Source organism: Agelaius phoeniceus, chromosome 1 (genome assembly GCF_051311805.1).
Source record: "Agelaius phoeniceus isolate bAgePho1 chromosome 1, bAgePho1.hap1, whole genome shotgun sequence".
NCBI classification, from domain to species: domain Eukaryota; kingdom Metazoa; phylum Chordata; class Aves; order Passeriformes; family Icteridae; genus Agelaius; species Agelaius phoeniceus.
The window spans coordinates 68,075,269-68,102,142 of record NC_135265.1 but is presented as its reverse complement, the minus strand read 5'-3'; the positions used below and the strand labels follow the sequence as shown (position 1 = coordinate 68,102,142).

Below are 26,874 nucleotides of genomic sequence, written 5' to 3'. Positions count from 1 at the left end.
ACAGGTTCATCTAATGAATCCTGATTACGTTCCCAAACCATGCTGTGCACCTACCAAACTAAATGCCATATCTGTCCTTTACTTCGATGATAATTCTAATGTAATCTTGAAGAAATACAGGAATATGGTAGTAAGAGCTTGTGGATGTCACTGACAAACAGTCTTCACACGGACTCTGTGATGCTGCCATGAACTTGGATACACCCCTCCCTGTTTTCATGACCTTGGGGGAAAAAAACCCCACGTGATTAACCACCCTTCAGAACACCATGTATGTGCCTTGTGGGAGGAAGGGGTGTGGGGACCACCCCCTAGGGTGGGAGTAAACTGCTGGACTTCTTACAGACTGACCCTACACCACAGTGGCTGCCCAGCTCAGCAGCAGCAGCAGCAAAATGGCCCCACACTTTATTTGGCTGGGATGGTCCTAATCTCACAGAGAAGCTTGACCTGTAGCAGGTGCTTGGATATGTGCTGCAGTTTTACCAGATGAGCACTCAACACCCAAAACAACTGAGGGTCTTTCTTTGGGGGCAGGGAGGGAAGATGAGGGGGAGAGGCAGAGAAGCTAAAGAAAGTGGTGTTAGTACTTCAAACGTAGTGTGTACATCTCGTGCAAGATCCTTTTGGCCAGAAGGACCAATTACTGCACCTAGACTGTCTTCTCCTGACATCTGTCGTGACAGTAAGCATCTAAAATTGTGCCAAAGCAGATGTTTCAGTTCTCTTATGCTCCCAGCACCGTTTAACTCTTATCTTGCAAGTGTAAGATGGCATGGCTGCACCCTGTGTTAGAAACACTACCATGAACTCAGACCCAGGCTGGTCTTCCCAGTTCACTATCTGACTGAGCAATACAAATTTAGACACTTGCTCTTATGCAACTTCCTTCCACTCCCCACGTGGAGCTGCCTCATCTACTACCACTTGCCCAGGAAGGAAGTCAGGACACTTCTTCAGCTGTAATTCAGACGTAAAAGCTTAGGGGCCATTCATTCTCTAGCTGGACAGTTTGTTTACAGGAAGACAGAATGTCAACAACATTTGCAATCTTTCCCTTTCAACTCATGCAACTAACAAACTGGTATAAAGGAAATGCAGCATAGAGCCATGGTTTGTCTAGCAGAAGCTAATAGCAAATGGTTTTGATCAATATTAAACTTGTATTAAATGCACTTACCTCTACTTGCATTTAAAAGGCTTATTGTAAATACAAGCTATAATTTATTGCACTTGTCACTGTATATTCATTGTGCTGTATCATTTATAGAAAGACTGCTTTTTTAAAAAGTTTTTATTTAGAAAAAATCTCAGTGTAAACAATTGTACCACTTTGATTTTATACAAGAAACTCATGAGATTGTGCTTCACTAGAAAGTTGTTAAAAACATAATAAAGGCTTCCTGAAAGGCAGAAGTACACAAGTTGATCCAATACATCTGCCAGTACAACACTTAGCTTTCACTGTGGCTTTTTCACCTTCACACATTTTCAGACTGAACAGAATCAAAAGTTCTGGACAGACAGTGAAGTGAAGAACCAGAAATTCACTGGTTTAAAAGTTCATTGATGTTTTGCTTTTTTTTTTAATAAAAAAGAAAAGCAACCCAACTTACTCCATATGATGGACAAAACCCAGCATCTTGACAGATTAGTCAAATTAGCCTGTAGCAATCCTCATTCCTCATGAGTTTCTGTGCACATGAGACAGCAGAATTCAATCCTTGGTTTGCTGTTGCCTTTGTATCATGCCAGTCTCTGCAATGTAAATTCTTTGGCTTTCAGTTAAGTCTAACATGGAACATCTTATGCACCAAAGAATAGATTCATATTATAATCCAAGACACCACAAAGTGTGTGGTCCTAGCATTCAAACTTATCAATGCTTACAGCTTGGAGAAACATTAAGGCTCGAGAAGAGGGGTGGGGGGGGGGGAACTATTTTACACTACTGCAGAAGAGCTGAATGGAAAAAAAAATATTAAACATTGCATTACTTGTTGTTCTCTAGGTACTCTGACTAAGGAGCAGGTCAGCACAATGTCTGGATTGAGGCCGGGATAGGAAACACGTCCTTAGCTCTGGAGTCTGACTGATCATTTACCATTAACGGGGCAGTTATAACAGCACCTATTTTTCACTCTGGCTCTAGAGAAGTAGAGCATAGTTGTGCCTCTGGAGCTGGATGGCAGCAGCCTATGGAAATGCACCTGACACATGTACACTATGGCAGCAGTAACGTTCAGGCACATGTTACAGTACCATCACTTTCATTATGGCTAGACCTCCCATGCTGAGAGGATTAACAGGAAACAACCAGCTCATGGTGGCCTGGTATCTTCCAAAGGTGTGTGTGTTTTCAACCTTTCAGCAGCTAGATTAAGACAAATAAAGATTAAGTACAATTCTAGAGGCAAAAGTGACTCAACACAGCTGTAGCTTTTGCCTTTCTAGTAATGGTAAGCAGTTTGTAAGGATTACTTTTTAACCAGATCTGACCTGAAGACAAAAATATTCTACTGCTGCCCTTCAGTTGGTTTTCTTAACGTATTTTGGTCTCAAAGGAAACCATTTACACTTCATTGCAGGAATGCAGAAATGCAGTGCAACTACCAAAGCTGAAAATACTCTTGATTTGCACAGTAACTATTTGTTAGCTTTCCTTCACACATACAGAGACATGTCTCTAACACACACACAAGGGGAAGATACCAAAGTTTAGTACATTCAATTTCCTAGAAACAAAGAAACAAAAAAAGCCCCATCCCCCCCCAAATACACTATTTAAAAATTAGCAAAGATAGAAATCCCTCAGCTACTGTACAGAGACAGCCAGGGACAGAGCATCCAGACTTTTATTACAGTTCATCCCTTGCCTGACGCAAGACAAAGTTATGCAGTGATTCAAGGTCTCTCGTTCCGTTGTGTTCACTGATTTTCTTTCCACCTCGGAAAAGCAGAAGTGTAGGATAACCACGGACCTTCAAAAGACACACACAAAAAAAGAAACTTGCTATTAACATTCAAACTTGCATCCATCACTCATATTTACCTGATTCTGAAAAGCCATCAAACCCCTCTAAAACAGTAAGCCATTTTAATTTAAAAAAACAAATCCACAGCAGAACTTTCAATGCCGACCTGCAATTTCTGAACATTTTTAAGAGAATGGGGTAATACATGTTCCTCTAGGCTCTTGGAATGACAGCCCCAGCTCTGTCTTCAATTGTCTGCCTAACAGCTCTGAAAGACTTTTTTTTTCTAGGAACAAAATTCAGCATTGGATACCACAAGACAGCTTTAGTGCTTTCAGAGAGGTTTCCTAAAGTAGGGACTTCTTCAGCTTTGTCCAATAATGAAAATGACCAAGCCCAAACAAACAGTTCAGGAACAAAATGATGTCACCAGGTGCCTCTTTTTGGCTAATAGAGACCACAGCTGTACTGTCAGCAGGCACCTGGAGTGCAGCAGCCAGTTGGGCTGCACACTGGAGCCTCCAACATCTGGTACACAATACTGTCCCCTTCATTTCAGAACTTTCACACTTACAGAAAATCTGTTGCAGACGTTACGTTCCACAGTGCAGTCCACTTCTGCTATTTTGACATCAGTCAAACCTGGAAATTGCTCTTTGGCAAGGTTCTCCCAGGTTGGAGCCAAGTTCTTACAGTGACCACACCTAGAAACAAGGGAGGGAGATTTGTTTAACAGACACACTTTCTACTTTATCTCTACTGTCTTGCTTCAATTGATGTTAAGTTTAACTAGCAGCCTTTCCTATCCCTAATGATTTGGCCCTCCAACTCCCTTGCACTATTATGTCAGTAAATGAGCTAAGAAAAGAAGTGATTTTATTTAAGTTAAGCACTGAAGTACTTTCTGGCCATTTTAGTCTTGTCTAGAATGGTATTCTAGATCTCGGTACATTAACATTTTACCCCACAGAGGAATATGAAGCCAAATAAAGACAAGACCAGAGAATATTTAAATGGAAAAAATATCTCTTGGAAACAAAAATGCTTTTAGGAAGACACAGAATGTCTGTAGAATTAATTTTTCAGGTAGCCTATGCCAATCATGCTAAAGCTACATAAGCCGAGTTTTAATTAGTTAAATGAGATTTTAATTTCCCTATTAAATTTCTTCAAGTTCCTAATGGCCTCCTTGACCATTAGCATTCATTTTGTTTATATTTTGAACTTGGCTTAGTCAAGTTCCTAATGTGAACTTCTTACTGCCTTTAAGAATAATTCCCAAAGCACTTTAGACTTTAAATCTGCATTGCTCATACTATTCTAACCCAGCTGCACCTTAATTGGGTTTTTAAAACAGACCCATAATTGCCTCAAGGCTGGATCAGGGCATTTACAAAAATAATAAAAGATGTCTCAGCAGAAGTTTTCTTAATGCAAGCCAGTGTATATTTAAACTACCTTGTTAATACACAGTGACAGTATAAAAGCATTTCTGACCATGCACAAAAACTACTAGAACAGGATGATTTTGTGCTTACGATGCAAGTTAACATTTATATTTATCCAAAACTAACTGAATGGCAGAACTAGAAAGCAACATAATAGTGCTTGCTGAGCTGTACATAAGTTAATCCACTTGGAAGAGAATATGGTCATTTATATGCAGAGCACTACAGGCAGTCACAAGCCTGACTTTCAGAGCCAAAACTAGGATACGAGTTACATAAATATAGGAAGCATTTTCCTAAATGGTGGCTTTCTGAGCATTGCAGCCAGGCAGCACACACTGGTGACTCTACATCCTGAAACCACTGTTTCTCACCCTGCCATCCAACACTGATCCTATCTGTGAGATCCAGCAGCATCCCAGGATAATCTCATGAGATGAGGATATGGTATTGTTAACAAGAGATAATCAAAAGGGGTGAATTTCTTGATCTCAAACTCTCCCAGAAAAAGTTGCTCCAGGAAATGAACTAGTAGATATGCCAACAAGCCCTGGGTTCAGAAATCAGACTGGAAGCTGCTCTTGAGCACAGGTGTGAACTGAATTTCCCAGCCAGTTCTGCAGGTGGGGCAGAAGCAGCACAGGAACAGACTCAATCTAAATCCCTCCCAGAGTACAAAGGGGATAAAGGCAGTGGGGAAAGAGCAGTAAAAGATGAGGGGTGTGCATGCTATGGGCAGGACATTTCTTAACCCAGTGGTGGCAGATACTTGCTCACATCCAAAAGCAGATCTTGCAGACGGAAGAGAGCATAGCAGTGGTTCTAAAGCAGCAAAGGGTGACAACACTGGAAAAGCCTGCAGCCTGAGCTTAAGTGAAATGAAATGTTCCCAGGTAATTCTTGCCTACACTAAGAAACACATGCATGCCTACTGTTGAAGTTAAATGGCAATATTTTGAGATGCCTGAGCACATCTAAATATGGGTGGTGTTAGCTTGTGTTGCTTTGTAATGGAGCCTTTTGTAACATAAACAAAATATCTTTTTATATTTTATACACTGTGTTAATGGAATGCTAGTGATTAAATCAGAGATGTGTTATCTTTCACCCAGTGAAATACAGCTTAATTTCAATCTCTCCCACTACACTAGGCTTCCTTCTGTTTGCTAAAAGACCAGCAATGGAGCAATGGATGAGCAAGATGGCATGCAAGTTTCATTAAATTCAGTAGAGGCACAAATTAGATGAATTCTATAAACCAGAGAGAGAAGCGTGAAACTTTCTTTTTGTCTCAGAAAGGGAATAGTTAGGAAAAGGGGGAAATATTTCGTCTACAAGTTTGTGATACTGAGGTCTTAACCCATCTGGGGTCCCAGGTTCTGCTGGATATAGCAGGAATGGCAGATGCCAGAGATGACTTTCATTTCACCCTCCAATGCATTCCATTGGGTATCTACACCTACACCATCTGCTCTGGGTCCCTCTAAGAACATACTGCATGAACATACACTCTTAAGAACATCTTAAAATTGCCACTTGTGCAAATTAGTTTTTGGACAGTTATTTGGAGAGTAACAGGCAGTTAATTATCCATAGCTCAACAATCTGTATCAAAACTCAGGTGCTCCAATGAGGCTTCCAATGAGGCTGGAGAGTGCCCTAAGGCCAGCATCCTCTCCTTTCTCAGCACTGAGATATGGTGATATACTCCCCTCATCTCACCCTAACCCAGGGATAGGAACATGCTGCACCTGCAAAGAAAGCTTCACTCTCCCTGTTACCCCAGCAGTACGTGGAGGCTGACACGGAAAAGCTTCTGTGTCAGCCTTTCCACAGAGAGGCAGCTCAAGGGAGCTAAACAAGGCTAAGCTTTTTTTTGCTGTGACTCTTGCCAACACACACATTCTTCAGCTAATTCACAGTTTAGATCAAGACAACAAATCCACTACTACAGCTTAAAGATCTACAGCAACTATTGCACTCACATCTTAGCCAGCAATAATCCTGAACAGCAACAGCTGCAAACTTCTTACCATGGAGCGTAGAATTTAATAAAGGTGATCCCTCTAGCAATGGTTGCATCAAAGTCTTTTTCAGAGAGAGAGAGCACTGCAGCCTGCCCCTGAAAAACAGAAAAAGAGAAAAAAATGTCAAAACATTTTGTATATACAACATCAGTCTACTGAGCTTTTACATTCCTAAAAGGGAAACTGGAATTGGAAAAGATAATATTGTTGGCAATATAAACAAGAGTAGCAGTAGCAGACCTGCCTTTTACTTCACAGCAACTTTCCTTCCCCAGAGAGATGCAGAGAAAAGCATATTTTACACTGAATCTCATCCATAACTGAAGAAACAAAGCTTTCCTATTTTCAAAGGATTTGCCTGTATCCAGATTTTCAGTAACTGTAAAAAATCACCTTAATTTTAATACACTATGTTTCAAGGAGCAGCCCTTAGAGGAGTTGGCTTCAAGCAGGTAATGGCCATCTGAGATTTTAATGAGGTATTCAAGGCACACAAGTGATGTCTCAAGAGCTGCTCTCTTCTTTCTTCCCCTGCATTGCATTCACAAAAAAAGCTGTTACCAGAAACACAGATTTGCCTGTCAAAAGGACATCACAACACCACACTTGCATGGGTGCCAGGAAATGTTTCTACTCCTGATAATATCAGGAGCAAGGGAATGATGGGAGGAAAGCACATTGCTTACAGTCTCACATGAGAGCATAGAACGGAATCTTCATTTTTTGCCTGAGACCTTTAAGGGTGGGAGGGATTAAAAACAAATAAATGTACCCCATGCCTATAAAAGCTTCAAAATCAAATGAAAGCAAAAGAAAAATAAGATCACAGCTGACAGTATTATCAATTCTATTTTAACCCCAGTAAGTTTTGTGAAGCCAAAAATAAATTTGAAAATCCAAATTATCCAGTACCTTTAAACATTTCTGTAAATAACTGTTAGTTCATGGACTTACTTCACTATGCTGAAGTGCTTTTACCTCTATATAATTATTTAGAAATTAGAAATTATATTTTTATACTTTGTAATTATTAAATAATCAGAAATAATTACATGAAGCAAAAAGTAAGCACTATGCTTCTACTCTGATATTCCTAAATGGCTATCTAAAACTGATGTTCCAAACATAATATACAATCTAAGATACAATATGTGAAAACCTAATTAGTAACAATTTCCCCATGATTTGCACAGTAAAATGAAGTTTAAAGATCTGTAGATACTATAAGAATAGCAATGTGAACTGTGTAACCACAAAAATAAATTTAATATGAGATATCCCAATTTTAGCTTTGTGCCTCAAAAAAGACATCTAATGCAATCACATAATCTGAGCATCTGCTGATCACGCTGCCTTAATCCACCAGGATAATTTTTTGTATGATTTTAGCCATGTCTGGCTGTAGAGAAGTCTCATGGATGTAAAAGTGCAGCTTCTGTAAAAGGGCTGGCAAGTACTTGGGCTATATAAGACATGGGGGAATCCAAGTAGGGGCTCAACACTGGGACACAAATTTGGAGTGGGAACTCATTGCCTTGGCTGCCTGTGGTCAACTGATAGCAAATGCAGTCAGTGTTTGCTGGCTACAGGGGCTGGCTCCTTGTTTCAAAATTCATGAAAACAAAGAGTCAGGGGGTCTGAAGATAAAAGTTGTAAGGACAAGCTGAGTCCAGCACCATGTCTACTAATATTTAGCAAAAAATCCCCCAACAATCTTTTCTTCCTTGTGTGTGTGCCTGGTGAATGCAAGGCAGAAGTGGGAATTTGTGTCACATGTGGTTTGTGTTATTTCTATAAAAATAGAAAGACAACTAATTACTTTCGGCATTGTACTAACACCAGCTCATTGGGATCTTCCAAATATGAGGTCAATTAAGAAAATAAAAATTGAAGAGCATGACAATTGCAAATCTATGTGGTCTGTAATGTTTGGTAAGCCACTTTATGCAAGATGGGTAATGCTGCTGGAAAAGTCAGCTAGGAAAGGTAGTATTTTCCTATAAGAAGATACATAGAAACTATATTTATATTAATAACATTGTTACCTAATTATTTAAGTTCATTCTATAGCACAAGGGGGTGTAAATCCCTGTCCCTTATTTTATAGGCAGAAAGTATGTTTTGTACTTTTCATGAAAAATTATGTTTGATATCCATCCCTAATTTCTCAGCCTCACCAATTTTTCATTCATCTCCAAGAAAAATGGCAGATGAAATCCCAAAGGGATTAGAAAAGACATAAAATTATATGACATGAACTACAATTGTACAAAGGTTATTTCTGCCAATTTCTTCACAACATAAGCCTGTAGTTCCAACAACCAAGATAAAAATAGTCTCCAAAAGCCAAGGAGTTTTCTTGTCACAGGGCACATTACCTTACCATATTGGTACTGGTCTTCATAATCTTTGTTCATTGCTTCTGCAGATAGATTTCTAAGTATAGAACCTTGGCTTTTTTTAGGGGCTTAGCAGTGTGCACCATCCTCCTGGATTCAAGTGATAATCTTGCAAGAAATGTTCATCTCTATAGTGGTAAAATATGCTGTCATACAGATCCAGATGCCAGCAGTTCCACGGGCCAAAAAGACACATTTATGCCTGTATCTAAATAACTTACTGCAACCATAAAATAGGAATCAGATTTTTTTCCCTTCTTCAATTTATAAGATTAGTAAAAGTATCTCTAGGATTTGTGATCTGATTCCACTCATTAGTTACTCAAAAAAATAACCAGGGAAGTATTTGGTACTGGAGTTTACCTCCAGAAATTGTCAAGCTATCAGAGAGAGAGAAATACATGGAAGACTCAGGCAGCTAAAACAGTCTCAACACCTTACATTGCTGCAGAGTGCAGGAGCACTTACCTCAACAGGGGTGGGCTCTGCAGGTGGCTGTGGGGCTTCAACAGGTTTATCTGCTGGTGGCTCTTTCCCAGAGCTCTGCAGCTGGGAATCCACGTATTCTTTCAAGGAATCAAAGTCCCTCTTCCCTTTGTACTGGTCACCCTACAATTAGCAAATAGTTTGTGCAACCTTCTATATGCAGTTGACAAAGCAAATAAATAATTACTAGTAAAACAAGATTGCCAAGTGTAAGCAAATAAATAATAAATATGATTATCTAGTTCTTAAACTTCTCTATGACATTCCATTCACTCCATATCTTCAGCTTTTGCCATAGATTCTTTGGTCCCCGAAGGGAACAATCTAACATTCCCTTGAAATGAAAGGTATTTTAGAAACATAGAAGCAAAATTTTGAAACATTTCCACTTTGACCTTCTGGTCTCACCCTAGTCAGTTTTTTAAAAGTTTTATTTTTTTGCATCTAACTCTACTACAAGGAACAATAAAATATCCACTGTGGTTTGGGTGTGGTCTCTGTTACCCTGTGAGCTCAACGCAGTGCTTTGACTGAAAGCACAACGCAGGGCTGAAAACTTTAACTTGCCTGTCTCTGGACTACACAGTCATTCCTCTGGCCTACACACTTGCCACAAGTCCTTGGAAAACCCAAATAGTAAGCCATTGCACTCTGGGCACCTAGGTTCACGTGGGAGCAAGAGACAACAGCAGCCTGCTGCAGGGCAGACATTTCCAATGGCACCACTCTCCCAAAGTCTAATCCTATTTTTTAACCTGCACATGAAGCAGTCAGCCAGCCAGATCTTTGGGAGGCCACAGTTTACTTTGGATGCTTCCCCATATTTCTGGTACTTTCCAAATCCAGAGAACAAGACAATCAGGAGATTGTCAGAACAAGAAATCAGAGCACTTGTGAGCATCTTTTAGTCTCAAACTCACTGTTGGCCCTCTCCAATTTGGCTCTTGCATGAATGCCCTCAGGGCTGTCTGTGAAAATTAGTATTAATTTTCCTGTTCAGAAGAGAGATCATATCTTTGAGGCATTACAAATCCATTTTGGATAGAATTCTTGAGATGTGGTCCTATGTGGTGTGGGCTGCAAGATATATTTCCTCTTGCAGACGAGGAAGACTCTTTAAGAAACAACACAAAATCTTCCATAGATTAGAGGGAAGAACAGACATCTCTTCAACTTTCCTTTGTCATTGGAACTCATACACATTTTCCTTCCTTTGTAATTGATAATGTTTCCTGTAACTACTGCCCCTTTCCTGGCACTGGGTGTCAGTCAATCCCTAAGGAGCAAGAGGCCTGTACCTGTTTGTTTGTACCCATGTCAGCAGGGCAGGGTCAGGGCTCCTCCCAGAGTATCTGCTGCATCTCACCAACAGCAGTGGTGTGATGCCAGACTTCAGTTATGGCAAAGGGCATGAAGGTATTACAGACAAGGCTGGATGACTGAATCAGTTCTCCTCCTTCCCCTTACTGACCAGTATTATGGCTGCCAGAGAGAGTTTCAGGAATTTCTGGGCCAGATTATTGGAAAATTGTTGAGGTCGGTCTGTGTTTTTTCAAATATGTTGTATCAGCCCATAGAGGAACATGTGATTTTGGTGGCAGTATTCTACCAAGGAATTCCACACTGCCAGTGGGGAAAGAGTTTGATGTCAACTGAAATACATTGTTCAGATTAACGGCCGAGATTCAGCTTTACCAAATACAACAGCAGTGATTTTTTTTTTTCCTGTCACTGCACTCTTGATTGAAATAACTCCAAGGAACTCCAATTATTACAATGTTTAAATAAAGTTTAATTAACTAAAAACCTCCAGCCTTGGACATGCCACCATTCTTGATTTGAGCACTCCCTCAGCTTCCAGCTGTGTTGCTTGAGAGGTCACAAAGCTGCACACTTATGTGAATCTGGTTTGAATTCAAAAACACCGGGGCTGCTTCATTTAAATTCCCTAGTGTCTCATCTTATAGGGGTGTTTATCCCAAACCTCATATGGTGTGTACTTGCAGCCAGTTTCTCTTCAGAGTGCCAGAAAACAGCCACAAGTAGTGGCCACTAAACTGTTTCAAGTAACAGAACTTAATGTTGCTGATACTGTAAATGTTCAAAAAGGAATGCAAGATGAATGGGAGAAATCCCCCTCATCCTTCCCCCTGCTAAGAACTTAGTAGGTAAGAGCTAGAAGTGTAGTCCTGGGTTCTCTTGCAGGCCTGATTTGAATATCCATTGAATATATTAAACTAATCTTGAAATTGTAAAATATAGTATAAATAATGCTATATAATATGTTTATTTATTGCTGTTCAGGTATGTGGTACTCATAAATATTTTATCTCCCCATAATTTCAGAATATTTTAGTTCTCTGAATTGCTGCAAGGAAAAATGTCAACTGGGCCCACAGGATTCTCACTCGCATCATGTGAAATGTTTGGGTTTATATAAAAAAGAAAATTTGCATCTCCAGACATCACTCAGCAGATGGGCACCACTTAGAAATCAGAACCTTCTGATACACATTGTGAAAATTACATATTTTATTACTATTTCTGTTTCAGTTATATTATTGTGTTTCATTTGAAGTAAAATACTATGATAAAGTAAACCCAGAATTCTCTCACACAGCAGCATAACTGGAGATCCTGCTTACAGATTTATGAACATTATATCAGTTGTTTGCAAAACAGAGAACAGAAACCTTTATCTGTGGACAAAGTTTACCTCTTCTAGCACCCAAATTAACATCCAACATCTCTTCTCTCACAAGCAGATTTTTTTTTTTCAGAATGTAAGCATAGTCCAAATACTATTCAGAGAAAAATGGTGTGAGTTTTTGCTGAACTTGCAGACTCACCTTTTCACCATTCCTAAACCAGAGGAGTGTGGGATAACCACGAACTTGGGCTTCAGAGCAGACTTCGTAATGCTGGGTACAGTCGACCTACATTTTGGGAATAAAATCCAAAACCACTCAGTGCCTAAAATAAACATACAACAAGCATCACAGCCTCCCTTGTTTAAAAGCTCAGAAAAATAGAGGAAGAAGCAATACAAGGCTTGGCAAAACTCAGTACCATCTTGAAACTAAGTACTATCTTGAGAATGATTATGTCTGCCTTCCAAACAGTGGTTTGGTTGTATAATTGGGAGGCCCTGTGTATATTTGATTTATTTATTTTATTTAAGGAGGATCAGGGAGGGAGGTATGGCTAGAAGGAAGTAGTAGCAGTTACAAAGAACAATGAAGACATAATTAAATATTTCAATTAAAAAGTACTTGGTATTCTCAGCTAATAAAATCAGTACATGGACAATGAGACACGAAACACTAATGTGAGAGAGCTTTAAAATGAAGACATACTGGCTCACCCATTTATTAAAAAACTACTCTTTAAAGGCTTCAGAAGGCATGTCAACAGTTAGCAAGTGAACTGTATTTCAAGGGAAGCTCCAAGTGCATAGCAACATTCAATTCTAATATAGTCTGTAAAGTTACTTGTTTATAAACTTTTCACTGAAGATCAATTCTAAAGATTAAACAGTGTTAAGACACTATTCCCCCAGATTAGATGAAGGTCATGGTTCAACCTTCTTAGAAACAGTTGTGTTTCCTGTTTACTTACAGACTTAAAATCTTAGCCAAGACATGCTTCAAGATATATTTCACAAGCTATACAGTTACATAAAATTGTCTAGGCATCAAGACAAATCTTAGTGGAAGTATTAAACAGCAACTCTCTCAGTAATACAAACTGCAAACACCACAGACAACTGATTAAAACAGAAATTTTGGAAATTTATTGTTTCTTTTTCTCTGGGTACCAGAAAATGGTAACTTCATAAAGATACTTAAGCAACTATTTCATCAGACAGCAAACAAGGGTATCAAAAAGTACAGAAAGATTCAAAGGAGAAAAAGCTTCTGACATTTCATTTTCAGAAGGAATCTAACTTTATAACCACCAGGTCTGAACATTACATATATATATATATGTCTCATCTAAACTCCTCTAAAGTTCAACTCTGCTGGCCTGTGCTGTACATGTACAGCATACCTGAATCAACAGATTTTCAAAAGTATTTAAAAAAACCAGTCAAGCTCATCCCTCCCGTGCAGCTGAAAGTGCTGTGAGGGCAGAGGCAGGGGAGACAGCAGAGGGAGAGTCCCTCTGCAGGACTGACAATAGTGCCATGCAGTATTTCAGGTCAGTGGAACCACTGTGAAAGTTTAGGGACGTGGAAGTTGAGCCTGGTCCAGTTTCCATGGTTGGCAGATACAGAGGGATTCCCATCATGAGCCACCTGGACTTAGGTATGGGTCAGCAAATAAAGCCAGTAACTGCAATTGCCAGACCACCTCCATACCTCTGCACAGTAGTCACTCCACGTACAAGTAACAAGCTCCCATGGTAAATACACCACAGAACCTGGTTATCAACCCTAAGGGAAATAGTAAAGCAGGACAAGATATCAATTTTTAAGGTGTAAGACCCCCCTGAAACCTTTTAAAAGTTTTATGGGGAAAAAGAGGGAAAAAACCAAAACCAACAAAGAAATAACTCATCATAAATACCCAGTAGGGCTAAAGCTTGCTAAGGAATCCAATGCTGCAAAGAACAAATTCGAAGTCACTTTCCCACTCAAAATAAATACTGAAGTCTATCAAGTTCTGCAAAGCAAATGAATAATAAAAAACAATTCTCAAAAATATTATTCCCTGCGTCTGAAGTATCAGACTTATTCCCAGCTCTCTGAAATGCAGAGAGGCAGCTCTGTTTGTAACAAGGCTTTGCTTAAAATAGGGGAGGTCCTGTTAACTGTGGATGTGTGAGAAAAAAACCATGACCGTCTCAAAACAAAAATACAAACTGTGACTATAAAAGGATTTAAGAGGTGACAAACAAAACAATTGTGATTTGCAAATCATAGCACAAAAGGCATGATTCTTGGCTGAAACATATGTTGACACAAACCATATTTTCAAACTAAGAGTGTTTCACCTACCTTACCAATTTTGACAGTTTCCGAATGCTCAAAGACCTGAGCCAGCTGTTCCCAGGTTGGGGCCAAAGCCTTGCAGTGACCACACCAAGGGGCAAAGAACTTGATGAAGTGATTACCTTTTAAGTTAAAAAAAAAAAAAAAGAAAAAAAAATATTTAGCTAATTTGGAATGAACTTGGCTGCAATTAAAGCCGAGGTACTAATCTCAGGCTACAAATTTATCATGGTATTTCCTGAGTTAAAGATAGGAAACACTGTGAATCAAAGGCCAGGACAAAATACTTCAGCAATTAGGTTTTCAATACTGTATGCATTCCCACAGTGTTGCCAAATTTCCTGAAAATTCAAACAGCTTCACAATCTTAAGCCAACAAGTGAGGTATTAAAACTGATACTTTTAACCTAACCATTTACCTTAATGTTTAATTCTACCAGTTGTCCTCTTACAGAGTAGAAAGAACTACCAAGGAATATATGTTGATAACAGCATAAATTGAAGTATTAAACTTCAACTTCATGCAATGGTGTTTCCTAAGAAATGCTTAAGTCCATTAATTACCTGAAAAATGTTGTTCAGTTTTCCATTTTTCTTTTTCTGCCCTGCTCTTTGAATTTTCATGTCAACTACTCAGAAATTTCTGCCTTTAGTAGATGTTTGTGGCATTTTATGCAGAGAAGAGTCCCTGTGCTATCTCCTACTAAGGTTTAGTTTAAAAGTATATATTATTGATTGCAGAGTACTAGAATATGCAATTTCTTTCAATTAAGATTAATTAATTCAAATTGCTGCACATTTTTTGCATACACTGAGGCAAGGCTCTGTTAAATGAAATAAAAATGAACTTAATTAAAATAAGGGGAAAAAATTAATTTGCAGGAAACACCAGCAATTGGAGAAAAGCTCTTTTTAGCAGAATTATTCATAATCATTTGAAGACTGCTTTGGGGCTGATATTACTTGAATTAATTTCTAGTTTGAAGGCTTGTTCACAAAGGAAGGTCAGAGGAAAGGCAATAAAAATCAACTGCAGTACTAGTGTACTCTAACTGGACTGGTCTGCATGTGGAAGACTTTCAAACTGATTGACACTCTATGTATTGGTCAAGTAAACTGCAAAATCAAATTTCCCATTAATTAATAAGAACACTAGTCAAAATCAGCTATTCTTTACCATGTACTCTGACATACTCTCCTCAATACAAAACAATATAATTTATTTTTGTCCCAGAGCAGCAAAAAGGTAAAAGGAGGCTATTTAAGAACAGAATTCAACTTTGCTGGTGTAACTGCTAAGGTTCACATTATATTTAAGCACTGAACTTCTTGTAACTGAAGTCAAGAAAGGACAGTACATTTGCAGATGATCATAAACCTGTTTAACCATCAGATATGACCATGAGAATGTCTCCTCTATGAAGGCCAATGGATACATAATAAAAACACTTAAAACATTTACAATGCACTGAACTTTACAGTCTGAGAAGGAAGTTAAGCTGACAAATGCTTAGCATATCCCTGATGGCTTAGAGGAAAATTAATGGAGAATATTGATTGAATTCCACATTAAACCAGACATGCTGGGAAATTTTAAGTTAGCTGCACAAAATGCTGAAAAATATTGAAAATTGAATTGAAAAATATTGAAAACACATGAAAATATTTCTAATGAGGTAATGGTTACTTTAAGAAGTTCTAGTTTGACTTCCTTAATGATTTCAAATGGGGAAACATTTAATTTTACCCAGCCTTTCTTTTTCAGATAACAGATGGAGAAAGTAGGATCCTCTGTTGTCATGCCAGCCCAAAGTTTGTATTCTAAGATTTTGCTCATTGTCTAAAAAAACTCATTTGAGTGGTGAAATTTCCGTTATTAGGTATCCCTCCTGGCATTAATTTTAAAGCTTCCAGACAAAGTATTTTTTAAAATAGCCAAACAGACGAAGTGTTTTGCCCACATTAATTCTGGAGGAAGGAAGCGAAACAATATCAAATAAAGGGTCAGACTGGAGTGGGATGGGGGCTGGAAGGAGGAAGCGGGTGGATTACACTTATCCAGAATAACAACCTGGGAGGAAGAACAAACCAGCACCTAGGGAAGGAGGAAATGGGACTTGCAAAAACACAAAGTGGCAAGGCTGTGACTGAGCAAGGAGCTCAGGAAAAGAGACAGTTTAGTTGAGCAAGCCCCACTAGTTTCTTCCCTGGGATTAGGAACCATAATTTTACTGCCTTCTGACTGCTGTACTTCAACTTTCTTATAGTCCGCAATAAATAATTTAAACAGTGCATTTTTACATAGTTTGCTATGTAGTTATCTCTTTCACTAGGTATTACTGGAAAATAAAAGTGAAATGGAGGTGTCCTCAGAATGAACATTTCTGGTGTAACCTTCCCTCTACTAATATCTCTGTAATCAAGTTTCTCTTGTTTGGAAAAAACAGTTACCTTCTGCTATGTGCATCTTGAAATTGTCTGCTGAGAGTTCATACATTCCCTGCTTAGGTTCAGGGGCTTTTGGTGGTTCCACATCAGATTCAGGGTCCTATTCATGAGAAAAATTACCTTATTTTTGTTCTACAGTAAATACACAACATTTTTTTTCTTGTATCACATAATTGTGTGATAGTGCCATAGACTCTGAAATTTTGAATTCCTAAAGCAAGGTCCTTATTTAGCTTGATTTAAGTACCTAATGTTTTCTAAAAAACAACTACATGAAAGCAAAAGGTGAAAAGTACTGCCACATAAAAGAGAGTTACCAGAGTCTGTGGAATACCAGTCTTTCACTGTGCTCTAGTACAATCTCAGGGCACAGTAATTGCTGTAGCATTCATTGCATCACCATATATTAACACACTTTAATTATATAACAGTGCCTCCAGAGCATCACACATCAGCCACAGCTGCCATCACACCCATTTCAGTGGTCTCTGGGCTATTTAAAAATAGTGCAAAAGCTATTTTCTGCTCCCCTGGTGCCAGAAGGAATGCTGTCTACCTAATGGTGCCAGGAAAACAGCAACAATGGAAATGGAGCAAACACTTAATACATTTAACTTGCAAGAAACTCATGAGCATTTCAGCAAAAGCAGGTGAATACTTTCTAGACTCTAACTCTAGACCTGAAAAGAATTTTTTAGAAACCACAATGTGTATTTCTTAAAATAATTTAGCATTTAATGTTCAATTATTAAAAATACCATGTTTGTTGAAATGTAATCACATTCTAACTGTGGTTCAGCAATCACTAAAGCTTTCTCTTGATGAGAAACAGCAATCAAAAATTTAATTTTAGGCAAGGCTTGGCTCCCGTATGTGAATGATACCCCTAAACTTAAGGATTTTCCTAATGATATTAGCATATCTTACTTAACTGATCATTTTAAACCTTTTCTTTAGGCACAATATTATCAGAAGGTAACTCAGCTAAAGATGGCATCCATGTTTTAAGAGGTAATTAAGCTCAACACAAATGCAATTTATAATGTATTAGAGCTAAATTGCTTTTCTCACTCTAGAAACATTATGGCCTACATGTGTCAAGTGAATTGACAGCAAGGACTGTATCTTAAAATGTCAAATGTATAAGCATTAAAACTGCATTATGTACTGTAATTTTAAAAGCAGGAAACAGAGAGCAGGTCACAGGATGACAGTTTTAATTACTACTCTGGCTTACATGTAAGCTGTTTCAGATTGATACTGCAATCTGACTTTTATTCTCAGGAGCAGATTTCCTCCTGGAAATTGAAACCTAACTTAGAGAAATGATAGATAAATAAGCCTGCAGAAAATATTATTTCCTTTTCACTTACAGATGGTTCCTCATTTAGTTTCTCCAACATCCAGTTTTCCAGTGCCTGGAAGTCCCTAGGGCCTTGGTATTTCAGAGGTTCTTGTCCCGGTTTAAGCAACTTTAGTCTAAAGGGTCAAAGTGTAGAGAAGAGTGAGGCAAAATTTTTCACACAGGAAACATGCTCAGAAACATAACGTGCTTTGCTAATCCATGGCAATGCATCTCAGGCAGTACCAGAGTACCAGATCTCTTGACTATTAACATCAGCATCAGGCACCCCTTTCAGATTAAAGTGTCATGGCTAGAACTTAGGACCCCTTTTCTTTCCCATGTAAGCTTTAAGGAGATTTTTAAAAGAGAAAATAAACCATACTAATTTAAAAATCAGCATAGTGTAATAGTGTACAATAGTGTAAAAATAATAGTGCACAATAGTGTAAAAATCAGCATAGTGTAATATTACTTTGAACAATAAGAAAAAATAATTTAAAAATTGCAGAATTCAGTTCTATTAATCCTATTTCAGTTTCTCAAAGAGCATCAATTTTGTTTTGTTCACCAAAGGAAAAATATCTAGCACTTATTTTCCCGGAAATTTCTTTCTCACCTTTTGTTCCCTGACTGCTCTTGTAGTGTAGGCCTTGTCATGTGGTATTAAACTGATTAAAAACACACTGAGACAAGTCAATAGGACAAGAGGATAAGTGACTTCTTGTAGGCATCTAGACTTCATGATTGCAACATTCATTAATCGCCATCAAAACATTTTCATAGACTACGTAAAGCTTCTATGCAAATTTTAAGTTAAAATTGGAAGTCTATTTAACAAAGGTGTGATACTGCATTCTGACCTAGTCTTATTTTTTAAAGCAAATCAGACTTTCAATTACTACTGTCACCTAGCCCTCACTTCCTCTTGACAAGCTGTCATTTTGTACTGCTTCTTTAATTTCTTGGAATGTTTTTCTCTCTCTTCTTGTTCCACAGTTGGAAGAAATGAACATATGAAAGTGTTTAAAAACCACATAATGCAAATACATTCAAAAGAGATAGGAGCTCCCACTGTTTTTTCTTTTCAAGGTACTCTTGAATGTTCCTTGTGATGACAGAAAATCAGAATAATAAGGAAGGGAAAAAAAATTTAAAAGAAGAATATCTAAAACACACATCCTGGCAATATTTTTTGAAAAGTAACAAAACAAATTCAGGTAACATCTTAAAAAAAGCTAGCTGCACCTTTATTTTCTGCAAACAAGGGTACATTTTCTCTAGTTCAGTTGAGAGAATATTTATTTTGCACCACCAGGTAGTCCTGAGACAACTGTGATAGAAAGTGCAGGGACCTGCTCAGCCACTTTTTCTCTGAGGGGATGGAAAGGGGATGCAGCCTTTCCTTTGACAGGTGTTTAGGAAAGCAGTGTAGGGATAAGCATAACTTGGACTTGCAGCAATACCTCTGCCTGAGGAAACTGTGAAACTTCCCTTGCTGGAGGTTTTTAGAAACAAGCTAGTTCAAACCTTACTCAAAGAGAAAGAGAACTGTTACCATGAATTGCCCTTCATTGCTATATTTCTATACCTAGCAGATGACTGCCTTATTATTTTTAACTTTTCAAATAGATAAAAGCAAGCACTAACAAACCTGTATATTCAATGACCTTAAAGAGGAGGGAGGGAAAAAACCCTCCAGCAATTACACATCCATTGATTTTCTCCTATTCAAAAATCTCTGCCATTCTGTTTCAAGAGGAACAGCACCATAATATAATCTATGCAAACAGGCAATGACAACTAATGTTCACTTCTTGAGATATGAAAACAGAACTGTAGCATTCATTCTTTCTTGGTATTTGTAGTGGAAGAAAGACATACACTGCCCTTAAGGACAACTCCTATCTCGACAAGGACTGTGCTATTTATAACTCTCAACTTCTACTCAGTCACACTCATCTGCGTCCAAGTGGGTGCAGCCAGGAGCAAATGAAAAGTTCAGGCTGTTGCTAGCGTTAGCAAAAACACCAGACAAAGTGAGCAAAGGGAAGGAAACTGAAAAATACAGGCTGTGGAAGGGCTACAGATAATCATTGATACAATCTCCACTTATCCCCACTAAGTTGAATAATTAATAAACCAGTTGAAAGGATCCCATCCATAATTGCAAGAAGCTTTAAAGAAGACACAAGTGAAAAATAAATCCTTTTGCTCCTTTTCTGTAATTTTAAAAGGGAACACACATCTAACCCAAAGGCACTGACCTCTCATAGATACTCTAGACCATGCTCTGCATACCAAAGCTGAGGTAGGTAAGACATACATCCTTGATAACAGCATAAACATAGCAACCTTAAAATACTAGACCAATATAACCAAATTTAGCTCGAAAAAAATCCACACAATATCACCACTGCTATGCTAAGTGATACTATTCATTTATTGCTTTGTGAGCACTTAATTCACTAAAAATCTAAGAGACCACTTATAATGCAATTATGAAGGTGCAGTGTAGTGAAAAACTTGTGGCAAGTTACTTTCAAAAGCACTCTTAGTAGAAACCAGCTCTGTCATGCATATCACAGCTGCACAATGTACTGTTGCTTCAGAAAGATGTACTCCCACACAAAAGAACAGGAAAATTCTGGACTTCAGTTAAACACAGCCACCTTCCAAGACATAAAACAGCTTCTTGAAAAAAAAAAAAAAAAAAAGAAAAAGCCTAAGAGTACTATGTATCACATGATACTTGGCAACATTGCAAAAAGGCTTAAAATGAATATATCAGGTCCAAAGGGCTACAAAGAAACCCAGCTAAAATACAGCTTAGAAGTTAGCTTCAAGAAATTGGCAAGGGATCATGGAAAACTGAAAAAGAAACATAGGAGCAGACTTCTTTCTATACTTACGTAGGGTATCCTCGCACGCCAAATTCAGAGCACAGTGGAACATCTACAGTGCAATCCACTTTAACAACATAGACCTGTGGGTTTTCCATGTTGTTGTATTTATCTCCCAGATCATTCCAAGTTGGCTGGAGGCGCTGACAATGTCCACACCTGTGACAGAAGGGACAAGATACTGTTTAATAGCTGCTCCCACTTAGAGAGGAATGAGCCCATGGAAAAGTCATATGCAGAGTGGTGATTTTGATAAATTTAAACAAGTTTTTAAATCAAAACTTATATCAGTTACATCAGAAATCCTCCATACTCAAGCCCTGTTCCACTAAGCAACAGCAAATGCTATTAAGAACTGCAGCAGGCTGCAAACACATCTAATTTAAAAATCATCAAGATTTGAGAACCTCTTGCTACTCTTCTTTTATAGTACAAATCCTATGAATACCCCCCAAATTTAGTAAGGCTATTAATCAAAGCACTCTCCATCTTCCAGCTTTTTAGAAAAATCCTGCAAGGTTGCCCAGCTTTCTTTACGTTCTAATATTTCAAAATTCCTTTTTTTCTAGCAGTAGCTAAGAAGAGAATAGTTTCTAGCCTCTTTGTAATGCCACTTGCACCTCCATGCTTCAGAGGAATTGTAACACACAAGTCAAGAAAGATCACAACCAATTTCGCAATACAGTTTCCCAAAATTTTGATGACTCTTGTGGGTCACTTCCACCTCAGAATATTCTGTGAAAATCCTCCCATGCTATGCTCTGCCCCAGCAGGACACCATCAACTCTTTATATCTGCATACACACAGAAAACTGGCCTCATACAGTTCCTACAACAGCACCTCCCCAAAGGCAAAAAATAGCTATTATTCTTCTCACTGTTTTCCTAATCTTTCAAATCATTATAGCAATACTCTATTCCTCAAAGTATGATGGAAAATTTTAAGGAATGGATTTTCATTTCTCCTTAATGGCTGCTTTTGCCAACCCTCCAAGACATCAAAGAAATACAAAGCTGGAGTAACAGAAAGCATTCTCAGACTGACAGTGTGACAGCAGTTATTGCTTGGCATGACCTACAACATCTATTTTGTAAGTAACAATTAAATCACCACTAGGACTTTGGAGAACTTTGCTTGGACTTAAAATAATTACACTCATACAAATGATTTTGAGCACACTTGTAGAAAAGTTGCATGGATTCACACCTTTCTATCCTGAGATCATTGAGAGAAAAAAACTAACCAACCAAACAAAAAAACCCCTGAGATTTACTTTAAGATAAACATTTTTTTCTGATGTTAATAAGGTCCTGTAACAGTCAGGCACAATGGGTCACAAATGCTCCCATGATGTGGCCAAATACAATCTCCTATGTGATCTTATTCTGAATTGTCCTGGTGAAGGGACACAATGTGTTGCTATTAAAATCAAGTATTCCTTAAATATTTAACTCCTGACTGAAGTCCCTCCATAGCCAACTCCTTCACAGAGCTTGAATTAAGAGGAGGATTTTGGATACTCTGATCCCTTCCCCTAGCAGATGCAGTGATTCAAAACACCAAATGAACACTGGCTGGTGTTAGAGAACAGAGAATGGAAAACTAAGTAAGGGAATCCCAATTAATTAACCTCCTGTTTTTTAAGCACAACAGAGCTGCCTTGTCCCTACTTAACACTGATCTCTCCTATACACACCCCTTTCCTTCCTTCTTTGGATTATGGAAGCTAAAACTGAAAATAAAGCAGGAAAAATGTTCCTATCTGAATCAGTAATTGACTAGTTAGTCATTCCCAGTTTGATAAAAACCAAAACAGTATTATATAGAAGGAAATACATGATGGTCCCAAAAACACTTTTTCTGATGTTTCCGAGGAAATATATATAAAACCAAGGAGGGCAAAATCAAAGAGCAAGACCATGCAATATCACAGGCTTCCCTCAACCCTATGCACCTACACAGTCCTTCACTGCTGCTACTCTACAACACATCAGTGGGGCTGGAGGAGCTGCTGGGGACAGTGGGGACCTGGGTGTCAATGATGAGTTCTGCTCTTTTATCCCTACATGGGCTAGAAAGTTGTAAGCATTCACAACCTCCACTGGCAAGTAAAATGAAGATCCAAAAGAGACTAACACAAACATTTCTGGGGGCCACTAGTAGAACTTGAGCTCAGCAGCCAGCAAGGGCAGCTCCAGAGTAAGGTACAGCTCAAATCCTTATCCAGTTAAAAACACAGACATGGTATAAGCAGACCAGGACCATTCTTGCTCTGCACAGAAGAATTCAACTGAAGTGAAATCCAGCCAACAGAGTTCTATTCAACCACAACAAACTTTGGTGATCAATTCTGCTGCAGCTCAGTGGACTTGCCAGATTTACCAAGTAAGAACATATGTTGAAAAGACCTGTAAGAGTCAAAATAATGAAGTAAAACTACTCAGTTGAGATGATTTCCTGCTAAAGAACCAGGGGAACCTCCCTCCTCTGTAGAAATGGAACTGGCATGGCAAACAACTTAAGAATACTTTGTGCCACCAAGAGAGTAACCTGTTCTGTCCCAAGTGTACCTACCAAGTGGGACAGCCTTCTGAACAAAAATCTTATGACATCTGATGGCAAGTGACTTGGAATGCTCTCTAATTGGAGTGTCCTGCCATCTTTAAACAGATGTAGAATCCCCACCCTGTACCACCACTATTTCTGAGTGAGGCCCAGAGCTACATTTGTTTCAAGAATCTGGAAGAGAAGGGTGGTGCTGGCTCTAACCCAACTCTTACTGGTAGCATTGATGATGCAACATTAGCAGCACCCACACAGATCTGAAAGACAATCCCAGCTGAACATTGGGCTGTTTGCTGTTTGCCTTAGAACTACAGACAACAGCCTGTGGGAAGCATTGGGAGATTAGCACATCACCTCAGAACAGGGCAAGAGGCTCTAACACAGACTCCAGGACTGTCAGGCAGCCCACCCTGATCCCACTGACAGTTAGAACTACTGGTGTAAGTGGTATAAGCAACTCTCTCAGGTACTTGGATGTTCCCTTTGTTCTGTTCTTCCCTTGGACCTGAAACCTGGCCCTACTGCTGCCTGTCAGGAGCCAGACATCCAGACCAAGGGCCCTGAGGCCAAGACCAGAGATCTGGAGGAGATTTGCTAAGGATGAAGAGAACACCCAGAGAAGCTGCCACAAATCTGGTAAACAACACCGTTCCCTCACACTCAAGTTGAGCAGAGATCCTCAGCTCTCGCAAGGGCACAGTGTGATCCAAGTGGGCAAGGCGAGCACTCCCTTTGATCTGTGCTGAGGATGTGCAGCATCCACTGGATTCTGCAACAGCCCTTTTGGCAGAGAGTCTCCTACAAAAAGTGTCTTGGGATAAGAGAAAGCTCATGTGGTTTTAGGGATGCCTGTGAAAGAGTCAGTCAAGGTGTGGACAGACACAGATATCACCTGAGTACAGAAGAGAGCAGAAGTACTCCTGCTCTGCACGAGCATTTCTCAGGCCTTACTGCACTCTCAGGCAAAAGTCCTTCACCAGCAAGTCAGGCGTCATCCACTTTTGTGATCTTCAGAGAACAAAGGCATCTGCTCTTTCAAGCTTTTACTTAACATTTTCACATGGCATAAATAAGTCAATGTTAATAACAAAAAAAGTTTTCAAAAGAAATGCTTTCCTGCTAAGGATTTCAAAGACTCTCATACGCCTAAATGGCACCATGTAGCAATGGATAACTTTGGATCAAAACACAACTTTTGCACATTGTTCCCTTAACTTTATTTTATCTAGATTAAAGAAAACTTCGGAGGAAAAATAAAAAATTAAAAAAGAAACCTTACAACCCTAACAATAGAACTCCCAAAAACATCTACTGGATATCAGTAAGATAAAAAAGGGTAGGGGAAGAGGCAAAGAAAAGAGAAGAATATGAACAACCATGAGAAAGACCCAGGCATGAAAAGTACTGTGCTGTTGACTAGGAATATCCAGTAAAGCACTGCTCCTTCATTCATCTCAACCATTTTCGAGCCAAAAGTACCAGTCCAGGAGAAAAGCCCAGTGGGTCTCTCACAAACCTAATAACTCTCCAGCTCTCCTACGAATACCTGTGGCATCGGGGACACAGCACGATGGTTAACACAGCAAATTTACCCTTAAATTTTGTGTATGCAAAGAGAACATCGATTCTGCAACGAAAGCATCTGCGAGCTCGGGCTGGGGGGCCCAGGGTGAGTAAGTGTCGGTGGCCAAGCTGCGACTGCTCTCGGTCTCTTTGAGGCGCGCCGGAGCGGCTCCCCCGCAGCCCCAGCCGGGGGCGGCTTCGGGCGCCGATAGGTTGGACCTGATGATCTCAGAGGTCTTTTCCAACCTAGCCGAGCCCGTGGCTCCGTGACGGGGGCGGCCGCCGCGGCCAGGGCCAGCACACGCGGGGGTCCCGCTCCCCGTCCCAGCCCCTCCCGGCCCCGGGGCTGCCCTTCCCCGCCAGTCCCCCCGCCGGGCTCGGGGCAGCGCGACCCCGCGGCCTCCCCGCCGGCCCGGCCCGGCCCTGCCCGCCGCCTCCCCCGCCACGTCAACGGGGAGGAGGCGGGCGGAAGGCGCGGGCCGGGCCGGGCCGCGCCGCGCTCGGTACCCACCACGGGGCGAAGAACATGACGAAGTGGGGGGCGGCAGCGGCGCCGTGCCGCAGCATCTCCGCGCTGTAGAGGTGCCGCCCGTGCGGATCCCCCGCCGCCGCCGGCCCCGGCCCCGGCTCCGGCTCGGCCCGCGCCGGGCGGCCGCAGAACGCGGGGCCGAGCACGGCCAGGGACAGGAGGCGCCACCACGCCGGGCCGGAGCGGAACGGAGCCATGGCAGCGCCGGAGAGAGAGCGGGCAAAGCCCCGGGCGGCCGCTGCCGCCTCCGCCCCGCCCCGCCCGCGGCCCCCGCCCCCGCCCGCCTCCCTCCCTCCGCCTCCCCGGGCGCCCCCGCACGCACAGCCGGACCCTCCTGCCTGGAAATAGAGCATTCTGTAAAAGTGTTCGCTGTACAGCATCCGACACCTATTTTTTTATGTCCCTTATTAATTAAGTTGCTCTATACATCCATATTGAAGTCTAAAATAATTGCAGATTTTATATTTTTTAATATTGAAACATGGTCATTTCTGGAAATCCTTAATTCTATGAAATTATTTATATACCATATAATATATATTATATTTTGATTATATTGATCCATAAATCTATATTAGAATTTAAAACAATAGCAATTTTAACATATTATTTATAAATATATATTTCTTCTTATTATTATAATATTATAACCATGATATTATAATATTATAATATTATATAATTATAATACTATAATATAATATTATAATAACTTTACATTATATCTATTTTATATTATTTTTATAACACATAATATCTGTTTTATAGTATATATTAATTATATACATATAATTATATTATATTATATATAACTATATCTAGTATTTCTAATAATTATTAATTATTATAGTATGTCTATTGGTAATGATATTAATGATATTAATTATAATAATATTGATTTATATTAAAATTTCAAATAATAATTTTTGAGTATATATATTTACACATGCACACATACTGCAATGAAGCTTTTTGTGCAATAAATGAGTGATGAGAAGGCAGGGGTGGTGGTACTAGCCAGGTCAGTAATGGTGCTTGCCTTTGGGAGAAAGCCTGGCCCCTGAGGCTCTTAATCCCAGCTCCCTGCCCAACTGGAAAGAGGTCTCTATTCCCTTGGCTTGGTTTCCTTACTTCTGAGGGAAGGGAATAAATGGGTGCTCACACTACCTGAGGGTTTTTGAGCTGCAACAGAGTA

At 39.6% G+C, this 26,874-nt stretch overlaps 2 protein-coding genes across 2 annotated transcripts in view; one reads left to right on the top strand and one right to left on the bottom strand.

The window, feature by feature from the left end:
* Positions 1-8,353, top strand: part of BMP6 (bone morphogenetic protein 6) — a 95,237-nt gene extending 86,884 nt beyond the window's left edge. Inside the window, exon 7 of the mRNA XM_054645275.2 lies at positions 5-8,353. Coding sequence (XP_054501250.1) covers positions 5-154 — 150 coding nt within the window. The 3' untranslated portion in view covers positions 155-8,353. The remainder of the gene's footprint in view (positions 1-4) is intronic.
* TXNDC5 (thioredoxin domain containing 5) lies at positions 1,277-25,940 on the bottom strand. Its single transcript, XM_054645284.2, has 10 exons — positions 25,662-25,940; positions 21,031-21,180; positions 18,150-18,255; positions 16,780-16,876; positions 14,335-14,450; positions 12,185-12,271; positions 9,318-9,458; positions 6,457-6,545; positions 3,550-3,679; positions 1,277-2,981 (listed from the first exon to the last, which is right to left on the bottom strand). The coding sequence occupies exons 1-10, from the start codon at positions 25,874-25,876 to the stop codon at positions 2,859-2,861; spliced, it is 1,254 nt and encodes a 417-aa protein (XP_054501259.2). The 5' UTR covers positions 25,877-25,940; the 3' UTR covers positions 1,277-2,858.
* Positions 25,941-26,874: the final 934 nt, after the last annotated feature.

Bases quoted from the DNA above. Each gene is read 5' to 3' on its own strand.
- TXNDC5 (XM_054645284.2), bottom strand. From the start codon at position 25,876: ATGGCTCCGTTCCGCTCCGGCCCGGCGTGGTGGCGCCTCCTGTCCCTG. The intron at 14,451-16,779 runs GTAACTGTTTTT...TTAACTTAAAAG, and splicing joins CAAGATGCACATAGCAGAAG to GTAATCACTTCATCAAGTTC. The intron at 12,272-14,334 runs GTAGGTGAAACA...CCCAAAATGTAG, and splicing joins AAACTGTCAAAATTGGTAAG to GTCGACTGTACCCAGCATTA.